Source organism: Schistocerca nitens, chromosome 9 (genome assembly GCF_023898315.1).
Source record: "Schistocerca nitens isolate TAMUIC-IGC-003100 chromosome 9, iqSchNite1.1, whole genome shotgun sequence".
Classification (NCBI taxonomy): Eukaryota; Metazoa; Arthropoda; class Insecta; order Orthoptera; family Acrididae; genus Schistocerca; species Schistocerca nitens.
Genome location: NC_064622.1, coordinates 179,494,615 through 179,508,210, shown reverse-complemented (window position 1 = coordinate 179,508,210; position 13,596 = coordinate 179,494,615). Strand labels below are relative to the sequence as shown.

The following is a 13,596-nucleotide window of genomic DNA, read 5'->3' as shown; positions in this document are numbered from 1 at the left end:
TATGGAAATACCATGAGAAATGCATGCTTGACATAAATGCAGATTCTAGCCAAGCCTGTAGGTTGCACTATGAATGGCACTTGTGCAACGTCCTCATTGTGTTGTAAGTGTTGGTAGTGGTCAGAACAGTGTTCTATGTGGTTTTGAGCACATTATGTTGGAGCTAAGTGAAGCCAAATGTGGACAACTGTTGGTCCTCATATGGTGTGTGCTTTCATAACCAAGTTAGCCAAAGTACTTGGTGTCTCAAGAGGCACTGTATCGAAGATTTATACTGCAGGCAGTGAAAGTGGAAAAGCAGTATGCACTACATAGCAATGCAGATGATAATGTGTGTTGAGTGATTGTGACAGATAGGTACTGAAGAGGACTGTGACAGAAAATAAGAGGGTGACAGCTGCAAAAGTCATTGCAGAACTGAATGTCACACTTGCAAACCATGCCTGAATGAAGACAACATGAACGGAGCTTCTATGCAGGGAATTACAGGGTGAACTGGAATTACAAAACCACTCATCAGTGATGCAAACACCTGTAACAGAAAAACTTAGTGCCAAAACCATAAAACGTGGAGTATGGAGTAATGGAAGGAAGTCATTTCGTTGGATGAGTCCTGTTTCATATCGTTTTCAACTGCTGGCTGAGTTTACATCCCAAGAGTGAAACATGGTGGGGGTTTGGTGACAATTTGGGCAGCTATATAATGATGTGCCATGGCCCCATGGTTACTCTGCAATGTTGTATTACTGCCAAAGATTATGTGACCATTTTGGCTGATCAGATACATCTCATGGTAGAGTTTTTGTTCCCCAATGGTGATGCTGTGTATCAAGATGTCAGGGCCCCAGTTCACATAGCTCATGTCATCCACGACTTGTTTTGTGAGCACCAGAGATTTGTCATATCTTCCCTAGCTACTACTATCACCATATATAAATATTATTGGGTTTTTGTGGTCTACTTAGGAGAGAAGGGTGTGTGATCACTATACACTTCCATCATTGTTACCTGAACTTGCTACCATTTTGCAAGAAGAATGGTAGTAGATTCCCTTGAATACCATACAGGACCTGTTTTTATTCAATTCAAGGTGACTGGAAACTGTTTTGAACATCATCAGGTTTCATGGACCGTATTCAGGATGTTAATGTGTTATGTTTTTGGTGTTTCCTTATTTTGCCCACTCACTGTATGCAAAAATACCAGAACAAACTTTTTCCGAAAAATATCCCCAGAAATCTTACAGCCTCTACCTCCCTAAGTTCCTGATTTTAATGGGTGATTTGGAAGTTGTTTGATTTTGATTGTTTGGTTTTGAACTGCATTATTTGGGTCCTTGTCACATTTGCTTTTAATTCATTTAGATCAAACCAATTTTCTACGCTGTTTAAGGTGTCAGTGACAGTTTAGGGAATTTGTTCTGTGGTCTCACTTTCAATGAGAACAGACGTGTTAGTGAATAAAACTGAATGGGATGTTACATTTAGAGGTAAATCTTTCATATGAAATAAAATCAGGGCTGATCCCAAAATTGAATCTTGTGGGGCTCCCTGTACCACAATTTTCCAGTCTGAGAAGAGTGTCCTTTTAAATACACTTCTAAGGAATTTCAATGGTATAACATGTATTGCATCAAGATAACAGCACCTCAAACCACTATCCCATCATCAGGAGAAGAGGTTCCATGTACCCCTACCCCATCATACCAAATTTAAGCAAGCACATAAAAACAGGTATCGTTCGTGTGTTTATTGTCACAGCTGTCATATCAAGTGCTCAAAATGTTGACCCTGAGCATTGCTACATGCGATTCTGGAGAAACAATACAGCATGTTTAATTTCATCTGGATTTAACGGTAGCATAGGCCCATGTTATACGCAGGGTGTATACATGGACAAGGGAAAAAAATTCCCAGGTTTTTGCCGGATTTCCCATTTAAAAATATATTTTCTCCTGGGTAAAATACACTTTTTCCATGTTAAGTGACAGCATACTCTCCCTCAGAACTGTAAAAGTTACCAATCCTTTGAATCCTGCTTTTATACACCAGCATAGAATTTCTTGGCACTTTAGAAAACAATACTCAGGGAAAAAAAACACATTTTGGAAAGATCTTTGACGTGCAGCAACATGTGCACTACATATTTTCGTATTACAAAAGTATAAATGTGAATTCCACCAAACACCGCATGTTACTTTCCGAAGCATTGAAATCGAGATTGCAATGCACTTTTGTAAGTCAGTCACAGCTCATGTCATGTTATCTCGCCAGTTGATGATAGCGGATATTCACAGTAGAGGATACGTGATGTAGTCAGCCAATAGCAACATCACTTCAAGTAGCGCCAACACACAAATAGGAAAAGTTAATGGTTTCAATTAATATACATTAATGGTTTAAATTAATATACATAGTGTTGTTACAAGAAGAAACAAAGCTTTCACATATATTATTGATCTGGAAGATTTGTGGGGATGTAGAACCACTGGCTCACCCCCCCCCCCCCCCCCAATAATATCGCTACCCTACCGCAGTGAGAACTGCATCTTTGCCAAATAAGTTCTCTGTAGTACCCGCTCTACACTACACGTATTGTGTATACGCTGTGAGAATAATTCATAGTAAGTGATGGGAGTGCGAGCGATTATTTATCGTCTGAATTACCACACCCACTCTCCACTACCTATAGAGTAATAAGCTTTCACATATAATGTTGATCTTTTTTGTGCGTGTTACACTTTAAGATACATCACACAAATGTGCCTGTAAAATGTTTAATAACGACATAAATGTCTGATCTGGGCTCGAAATTCTTCTAAATGGCTTGTCCTCAAAGAGTTTATTTTTAAATGAGAGTCAGTGCTCTGTGATTTATGAAAATCATCATACATACTCACACATAGTTCATCTTGCATAAAAGGAAATTTGCTTGGAAAGTAAAGCCTAGTTTACATGACGACATGAGGTTGCAGGCAACTGTGCCACTAGCGACTGCGCATGCACACTGCACATTTGCCCAACTTGTTAGTGAAAATAAACGCTTTCGGTGTGTCCCAATTTTGGCGACACTAGTTGCATGGGTTTTGAGGTTATGTGTTTTCATAGTGCGTGGAAAAAACTGAAGTATGAAGTGAGGAATGGAGAATACTGTTTGCTTTTTGGATATCTATGCTTTGCTTAGGTGTTTGTGGAAATTGGAAATTTGTGGGAAGGTTCTATGGGACCAAACTGCTGTGGTCATCAGTCCCTAGGCTTACACACTAATTTAATCTAACTTAAACTAACTTACACTAAGGACAATACCAACACACCCATGCCCGAGGGAGGACTTGAACCTCTGACGGGGTGAGCCGCGCGAACCGTGGCAAGGTGCCTAGGATGGCATTTCAGTGATGCTGATTACAACATATTGCTGCTCCTCAGACCGTCATTTGTGATCAGAAGATAGATGGTTTGACAATATCTGAGCTGCAGGGCAAAATTTATTGAATTAGGGGCACATATACAACAGAATTACGAAAAATACAAGCAAGTACAATTCCAATGCTCTCATCTACAAGACTAAAATCCCACCGTTCGAGTTGGCTGACTCTTTTTTAAGGAATATTGTTGACAGGAGGGAAGGGTACACAAATCAAGAAGCTCCATTCTTTATTCAGTATTCATCTATTTGAAACACCGCAGCAGTGCTCCCCAACCACATATGTTTCATTTCGAAATATCGCCACTCTACAGATGCAATGTGATACGTACTTTCAGTTCTGGTGACAGTTCTTCATAATTACAGTATCTTTCCCTTATCGCATAATTAACTCAATTTAGAATAAATGTGAACACTTCTGGTGACATTCTAAGATAATTAAAAGAACTTCTTGGGTTTTCCATTATAAATTATTTTAACATAGCATATGGTTACTTGTTGCTTCTGCTTATACACATAACAGCCACACTTCTGTTGCCAGAAGCAGGAGAAGGTACTTCTCACATGCGACTCAAATGCGCATGCGCATGAGCTTGCTCGCAACTGCTCAAATGAATCTAATTTAAACAGTTGTGACGTATGCTCATCAGAGGCAATTTGTTGTTACAAAGCATTGCATAGTCTTCCTAAAGCCTTTGATACATTTTGCTGTTGGCAGACACTTGTATGAGAGCTCTGTTTTGTTTTTGTATGTGGTCCATTTTCTTTGCAACTGAAGTTTCTTTTCGTTTGTTTCTCTCGTTCATGTTTTATTGCTGCAGTATTATTCTGCAGTAGCAGGATACAGTAATATCCTTTGTTAGAGTATCTGTTCTTACCAGCCAAAATTATAAAAATTTAACTGGAAAGTAAAACAATGAAAAATTCCTGGAATTCTGAAATTCCCAGATTTTTCCCAGTTTTCTACCAGATGAAAAAATTCCTGGGTTTTTCCAAGATTTCCCAGTTGTCCCAAGTCGTATACACCCTGTATAAGGCATTTCATGGCTTTGGGAGTTGTCAGAGTTTCCTTATTGATACCATCCTAATTTTCAGCACAGATAAAAGTATGAAAGTGTTAATTTTCATGGATTTGCTGACCATTTTACGTTTCCTGAATGGCCATTCAAATGCTCTCCAAATGTTCTCTTAAGAGGCCTGTCAGTAGTGTGTGGAATGGAAGGGAGATTCATTGTGTTGTTACCACGCTGACTGCCTTATGTTCAATGGAATAGGTCCCAAAACTGCGACAGCAGCATCTCTTAGTAACTCGAGATACTTGAGTGTATTTAGCTTCCCAACAGTAAAACAGGGACCAATGATGTGGATCTTTAAAAACAAGAACCAAATGTTGACAGATCTAGAGCATTGTTTTTATCCACTTCTTTGAGTCAGCATGGATTTTCAGCTGACATTTTAGTGCATATTGCAAAGACTGACTTGCTCATATTTTGCAAACCAAGCTTCTTCCCTAAACAAAATGTTGCATAGATATGCCACATCATTTTACTCTTTTTGTAGAGACATTTAGAGGAATTTAACCAATTTTGGGAGTCGTAACTGTGAAGCTGTAGATGCAATGAAATGTGACGAGCATGAAATTCAATGTAATGTAGTGTTTGCAGAATGCTCATTTGCTTGATCACTCTCATATTTCTGAGATATCTCTTAGCGACATTTGGGTTGCATTTTACTGTTGCCAAAATATTAGTTTCATTTCTTTCATCAGTTGCTCTTCTTTTTCCTTGGCATAATTTATTCTACATACCTGCAGTTTCGAGAACTTTATTTTATAATGTATGCAAAGACAGATCGTGAGTGCTTGGCATGATCTGGACACTCTTTACCATACAGCTGCGCCACTGCTATAATAGTTTGTTGACATTCACCACAAATGATACTCACTTTTTTGACTGTCATATACTTTGTGAATGTCTCAATAGCTTTATGAGCAAGTTATCTGATTGCTACAACAGCACAACACAGACTGATGGGGATTAAAGCACACAGGTAAACACAAGAATTACACCTGAGTCACATGTTTGCTTACATTTGGTATAACAGGGCAGACATTTGTGGAATCTCTTCTCCTGCTGGTGGGACAGTGGTTTGTGGTGATGTCATCTTGATACTATTTGACGAAGTCCCATACGTGTTATGCGATCAAGTTCTCTAAAACACTTCTTTTAAATGCCACAGAAAAGGAATGTAGAAAAAAATAATAAAGCTGGTGTTTTAATTTGGGAACTATAATCAATAAAAATTACTTGTGAATGTTAGGAAATTTGCCAAGTTGCCCACTATAACTTGGCAAAAACTGCATCTCTGCATATATTTCGGGTGGCCTGTCTCAGATGCTTCACTCTGTGTAATGTTTATTTCATATGCCAATGGCCAAGTAATAATCATTGGCATTGAAAAATCCTTACAAAGATATGATCACTACAGACTGTGTTATGAAATCATACTATTTTGTCTGTGAAATCTAAAGGTGTGGCGTTTACAGGACCAGAACCTTTTTATGTAAACTAGAATCTGAAAATAAATACAAAGATGGGTGTAAGTGTTTTCAACTTTGTATAATATCACATGAATCTCTAAGATGATATCCACATTAGATATAAAAAAGAAAAATTCAATTGAGTTAATGGCACAGTTTTCAGAAATTTGAAAAAAAAAATACAATAAAAGGAGAGAGTGTGATGAAATTTCATGGAACCAGGGCTATTTGTAGAACAGTTTATGGAAGTTAAGCCATTATTTGGGCAAACAATAGAGAAAGATAAATGACAGCAGACACGGCATTATTGAGATGGATTTCAGAGTTCGTAAGGAAGAGACAGAAAACAAAAAACACAAATACAAAATAACTAAACCTCAGAAAGCGGAAGCTTTTTTCAGAATGGCATCATTCTATCTAATTTACTCAATTAAACTTAGATAGTGTAAGTCTGAATAGCACTAAAAAGTATAGTCATAGCCTATTGTTAATAAAATACACATATTAAGTTTCTATTATTTCTTTGTATTTTGGTAATGTATGTGTTGACTCATTCCACTTTGTTGAAGGTTATCCTTGTTGATGGGATCTACAGAATATGAATCAATGAATGAATGTAATGAATGGGTGTGTATTTCAACTGATAATCATAACAGTTGTGATTAGATCTAACCTAAAATATTTGCATTAAAAATAAAATGAATGTAGAAATAAGGACAGAATTACAAATTGTTTATATAAGATCGTGTACAGCACTATTGAACAAAGAGAATAATCATTTATTTAAAATGGACCTCAGTTGAATTCCTTAAACAATTAATACATATTAGTCTACAAATGAACATAAATGACGTGACCATGAAAAAAATAGAAAGGTAAGAACCATTCACAAGAAGAGTAAATTGTAACAGACTTCACAGTAGAATATGTGATGATAGCAGAATAACAAGAGAGAATTTTATTTGTAAAAGTGCCATACCTCTTAACAAATCTTTATTATTTCAGGGCTGAAACCAAATAGCATTCTTACTTGATATGTTCAAGTATCTCATTGCTGAAGTAGAATTTAAGATGTAAAGACCACAGAGTCATGATGCTAACAATAATACTTATTTATACTTACCTAAAAAGCCCCATGTAAAGTATCATGAGCCACAGCCAGCCAGCCAGTGTGCATAGCAGCATTAGTGGAACACAAAACATCATCCAACCAGCAAAGGTTATGTTTTCACCATTGGGGAATGAACTGTTAACATTACAATGAAACTATAGCAATGTTTAGTTTATTTACTGCACAACAAGATATTGCCAGGTTATTATTACAATGTATTAAATTAAGTTCATCCAACATGTTACCTTACTTTATAACCAATTGTTTATCAAGTAACAGTAAATTGATATGTTCAAAACAATGAAACAGACCTGAGAATTACTTCAACCAGAAAAAGAGGAAGGAAAGGGATGAAAAATGATGGTTTAAACCATTAGATGGTAAAAAACACATAGGACACTCTTTAAACTAACACTCATGCTTCCAAACTCTGCAAATGAGAACTACCTTTCCAATATGTACTTTGTTTTGCTTTCATCATCCACTCAGTCCTAGTGTGTGATAAGGTTTCTATTCTTGGTTTCCTTCCTTCACCACTCTCCCTTGTCTTATCTGATTTTACTTGAAGTGTATGATATATTTAGAAATATAATATTTTCCCATTTAATTTTCTTCATCATATTTACAGTCTTTACCTGTTCCTCATGTCTTTTTCTCACATGCTTTTTTATTTATTTCTTTTTTTTCAATTTCCATTTGTATATTGCTACTTCCTTCCTTTTTAATGACTTCAGGCTTGACAAATACATACAGGCTGTTTTGTGAATACATTAGTATTGTTTCACTTCTAACCTGGCGAGCTTTGATAGTATTGAAAAGAAATTTCCTTTTTGTTGAACAACAGCTGTGACAATTTTCACATAACCAATCACTAAAAGTGTGTTTATATGTTTATATAACTATTTTGCCATTTTTGCCATGCTATTAATGCTTTACTGCAGTGGAAAGGTTAACTCATGGTGCTCCACCAATCCCCAAGTGCTAAGGACATGTTTAAATGCTGCCTATCTGTGTTCCTTAAGTGATATTGACATGTTTATGCACCTCATTCTGCTAATCCTCTTAATGCAGAGGATGAGTTACTTCTATACATCAGAGAATAAAAAACTTCAGAGTATTTATCATACAATACACATGCTGCTTTGCATGCTATCATTTGCAAAAAAGCCTCATTTCAGTATCTTGATCTGTTTATGAAATGTGATGATTGTTATGAACACGTTTCCCAATATGCAGGGATGGAATTCAGCATATTGAACGGCTGTCCACCAGATAGGAAAATCAATATCTCAAGAATTAAATGAGATATCATATTGCTCTCAAGTTGAAATAATATTTTGATTTCTTATCTACATTTCATTCCCAACACTGTATGAGCTAAAATCAATCACAAAGTCTACACACATTTTTACTTCTGCAAACTCTTTAAAATTTCGTGAAATGCTTTACTTAATTTGATGCAGCACACTATGATGAATAATGAGCAAAGGTATCAGAGGGTGAGATGTGAATAAACTTAAATTTTCCCTGAATATTGTTCTTATAATAAGATGACAAGTATTTTGTAGCAGCTGGAATGCTATCTCTGAGCATAGATAGTTGCATTAGGCCAGTAATACAGCAAAAACAAAGCAGCACTCAGCACAGAATGCAGAGAACACATCTGTAGCAGTCAAAGGATTAAAACTGTGAAATGTGATTTACACATACCATTACAGAGAATATTCAGATCATCTGATTGTTGAACAAGAGATATGTCAAGATATAGCCTCACAAGGAAACATTTTTCATATACAATTCATAAGTTTTCCATTATTTTACACACATTACTGTGATACAAATTACATAGGAAAATGTTAAGTTGCAGACAAGCCCAATTAAAATTGCCCACTCTCTCCACCTTGCTGCTTGCATCCCCCATGCATTCCGATTTGAGCTGCTGTTGTTGGCAGTCATATGCACATGAGATGTAGCATCGTGTGTGTATGAATGATTGTTTCTCTTTTGCTGATGAAGGCCATGGCCAAAAACTTTATGTAAGAGTCCTTTAATTGTGCCAGGCTGCAACTTAGCACACACAACACAGGCTTCATACCCACACAGATTGTTGGTGCAGCATCTGAGCTACAGATTCTTTACTCCGACATTTATAATTAAATTTATTCCTTTTGATCTAACTTCATCCCTCATCCTGCATATTTTTGCATATCTGTGTGTGTCTTCATGTATTTTTTATGTGCCTTTTCTCTTATCCAGCTTCTCTCACAACCATCAACAACTATTTTGCCCATTTTTGTGTTATTCCCATTTCCTTTCCACCACTCCTGCCACGGTGACCCCTGCTACATCTTTCTGCCCAGTTCAGAAAAATATCCCTTTCCTTAGCTAAAACCCAGTCCCACATCCTATTTCTCACATGCTGCATAAAACATGGAATCCCCCCAAATGGCCTAACCATATATATTCCTTTTTCTGGATCCACCTGTCCTTTCACAGTGAACTTGCCCTTTTCAGAATCTGCCAGTCCATGGGCATCACAAACCTGGTACTGCAGAAACACATCTTCATTGCACAGGCATCCCAGAACCACCACTGCTCCCTTTGCAAGATACTACTACTGTGCAATCCCAACTCCATATATCACAGCTCCGAAATTGAATTTCTTACTCTCCAGCACTTGTAGGAGCACTCCAGGTATCCAACTTGCTGACATCGTACTGCTTCCTCAGGACAACACTATCCAACCTCTAACCTATCCACAGTGTTCCTCCTCATCCATCTCTCATGGTATCTAAAGCCTGCCCAAGTTCACATTTTCAACTTGCCACATCCTCCAAAACTCCCTACTAACTCACCTCCAAATCCAGAGTCAAAACATTCCCATAACACTGTTGTTAACCTTTCCACCAAAACCCTCAGCTCCACAGAAGTTTCAGTCCTATCCAAAGGCCTCATTTTTAGCCCTGCACCTGAATTTAACCATGCTGGACTTGTCAAAGACCTCTTCTTCTCTCAATCCCAGCAATGGAAGAACTTCTGTTCTGCCAATCCCTCCAACCAAAACCAACCCAATTCCATCATTGAATCCTGCCTCTTCCAGTTCATACAACCATCCAACTGTGATCCTCCCCCCCCCCCCCCCCCACCTCCAACCTAACCACTCGCTGGTCACCTACAAGGAATTCCTTACCTCCAACTTCATCTCATCATCCTTCCCCAAGTCCCTTCCACAGAACACTAACCTCTCAGTAGAAGAAAGAGTAGCCATACACAACCTCAAAACAAATCATGACCCAACTATCCTACATGCAGACAAAGGTTCCATCACTGTTGTTGTGAATCCCAGTGACTACCTGGCAGAAGATCTCCTCCACCTATAATTTCTGCCAGAGTGATTCCACCCCAGAAGTCCAACACGACTTCCAATTAAATGGTAATTAAATGGACACCCTAGCTGCAAACAGGCGTTGATATACTTCACTGGGGACATGTTCAAAATGTGTGCCCCGACCGGGACTCGAACCCGGGATCTCCTGCTTACATGGCAGACGCTCTATCCATCTGAGCCACCGAGGGCACAGCGGATAGTGCGCCTGCAGGGACTTATCCCTTGCACACTCCCTGTGAGACCCAAATTCCCAACATGTCCACATCACTACATTTGTAGTGCGCCTAATAGATGTTTGCCCATCATACTCATTACCTTACTAACTTTATCCTAACCCACTACTATATCTCCTTTGCAGGGAAGGTATACAAACAAATCCTCAGTCAGCTGTTGGCACCTGCATTGCACTCTGCTATGTCAATCTGTTTGTGGGTCACCTAGAGGAGACCTTCCAAGCCTCCTAAATTGACAAACCACTAGTCTAGTTCAGGGTTTATTGACGTCTTCATGATCTAGACCCAGGGCCTAGACACCCTTCTTCATTTCTTCACAACCTCAACACCTTCTCCCCCATCCCCTTTGCCTGGTCCTCCTCAACACAGTATGCCACCTTCCTAGACATTGACCTCTTCCTCTCCATCCATACCACTGTCCACATTAAACCCACCAGCCACCAACAGTACCTGCTTGTTCACAGCTGTCATCCCTTTCTCATCAAAAAATCCCTGCCATACAACCTGGCCAGCAGGGTATGGTGTATTTGCAGTGACAAGAACTCCCTTGTTCAGTAAGCTGAGTGTCTCACCAAGACCTTCACAAACAGCCACCTAGTCCGCAAACAGATCTCTGGTGCCATTTCCCCTCACATCCCCAAACTTCCCACCAACCCCCAAGAATCAGCACAAAGGAGTGCCCCCTTCGTCACCCAGTAGCACCCTGGACTGGAACAACTGAACTACATCCATCACCAGAGCTTTGATTGCCTATCATCATGCCCTGAAATGAGGAACATCATACCTGAGATCCTTTCCACACCTCCTAAAGTGATGTTCCATCACCCACCCCACCTCCAAAACATCCTAGTCAATCCCTATGTCACCCCCAATCCAACCTGTGCCACAAGGATCATATCCCTGTGGAAGAACCAGATGCAAGACCCACCCAATCCACCCACCCAGCACTTTCTATTCCTGTCCTGTCACGTGTTTATCCTAATCCATCAGGAGCCAGGCCACCTGTGAAAGCAGCCATTTCATTTACCAGCCCTGCTGCAATCATCACACAGCTTTTTGTATTGGTATTTCTACCAACCAGATGTCCACGAGGATGAACGGCCACCACCAAACTGTGGCCAAGAGCAAAGTAGATCACCCTGTGGCACAACATGCAGCTGAACATAGCATCCTTGATTTCATCAGTAGCTGCTTCACTACCCAAGTCGTCTGTATCATCCCCCCCCTCCCCCCACCCCCACCACCAGCACCACCACCACCACAACCACCACCACCACCAGCCTTTCTGAACTGCACAGATGGTAGTTATCCTTATAATACATTCTTGAGCCTCGTAATTATCCAAACCACAACCTATGGTAACATACTGCCCCACTTCCTGCACCAAATAGGTTTCTCCCCCCACCCCCACCCCCACCACCCACCCCCACCCCCACCCCTGTTCTATCACTTCCTTTCCGTTCTCGTCTCCCATCCTCTTTGTTCGTTGCTGCCTGCCAATGCAGCCACCCATCTTGCCCCACTCCTCTCCTTTTTCACTCCTTTTTTCACCATCTCTCTGCCCCACAACGTCCTGATGCTGCACCTGTTGGCATTCTAGCCCCTGCACACTCCACCAGATAGTGTTCATCTCTCTCCCCCATTCATACACTACTATCCCTTCCCCGCCACATCCAGATTGCTACTCGCATCCCATGTGATAGTTACACTGTGGTCCAAGGACATCAGAATTGGCAGTCATGTGTGCATGAGGTGTGCTTGTTTGTGTGTATGAATGGTGTGTGTTTCTTTGTTCCGGCACAACGACAAGCGCCAACATGAAGATTAAGAACGCAAAAGCAGAGAGGGCTGTGAAACATCAGCCAATAGTACGCTGGCTAGCATGACACCACAACTGGAGCTGCATCTATATGAGGAGAATATAAGCACCGCGTCACCTAGCCAGTGCCAGAGTGGAAGACAGCTGTCATACCAACACTACCGCAGTGACTTGTGAACTGAATTTTTTTGCTTGCATTGAAACTGTATATAGCAAAGGACATTGATTATTGTCATTTCACCATTTGCTTGCGACACAACTCTGTGAATATGCAAAGTTAAGTGTTGTCAATTTAACTTACTGTAATATACTACATTGATATGATTTGCTTGAATTGTGTGCTAGCAATCTGAGGAAACAGCTTCCTAGTCACCCTATATTATACGAGTGGGCAGGATACTGCATTCTCTTTTGCTGATGAAGGCAATGGCTGAAAGCTTACAAAAGTGCCTTTTAATTGTGTGTGTCTGCAACTTAATGTTTCTTCTTTACAGTAAATAACAAAATGTAATACTATGCATACTGTACTATGCTGTATTTAAATTTAAGGAACATTAGAAGTAAAACATTTCAGAAAATTATTGGGTACAGCAATTAGATAAACTTCACTCAAATGCTGACTAAATAATAACATGAATTTAAATACATTGTATGAAGTACACCATCAAATACAGTGTAAAAATTTACTGCATTGCCTGCAAGCTACAGTACATGATTATTCTACTAAAGAAGTAAGTTAGCTCTATTTGGTTGGTTCTTTCATGCAGTTTCTTTAGTGTGTATTGTTTTATGTTCATCTGGTGCTACAACTCATTTTAGTTTGGTTCACTTTGACACTCCATCCACATACTCACATTATTTATATTATCCAATATTCCACATGTTCTGAGAACATCATCTATACTTTCTGAGAACATCATCTATATTTCTTCTTCAACTTCATCATCCTCATCCATGACTGGTTCACTATCATTTCGAACATCATCAATAATGTCCTTGTCATCTTCAAAAACAGTTCTTTGATGTTGATTATTACCGAATGGTTCAAGTCTTCAATATCAATGTTGCACTGCAGAATATTAC

At 39.3% G+C, this 13,596-nt stretch overlaps 1 protein-coding gene and 1 non-coding gene across 3 annotated transcripts in view; both read right to left on the bottom strand.

Moving 5' to 3' along the window:
- LOC126203227 (protein I'm not dead yet-like) overlaps positions 1-13,596 on the bottom strand; it is a 294,708-nt gene that overhangs the window by 44,120 nt on the left and 236,992 nt on the right. For both annotated transcript variants that reach the window (XM_049937472.1, XM_049937473.1), the window contains exon 7: positions 7,086-7,208. In XM_049937472.1, the coding sequence (XP_049793429.1) occupies positions 7,086-7,208 (123 nt within the window). The remainder of the gene's footprint in view (positions 1-7,085; positions 7,209-13,596) is intronic.
- Positions 10,576-10,650, bottom strand: Trnat-ugu (transfer RNA threonine (anticodon UGU)). Its single transcript has one exon. It is a non-coding gene; the product is annotated as a tRNA-Thr (tRNA).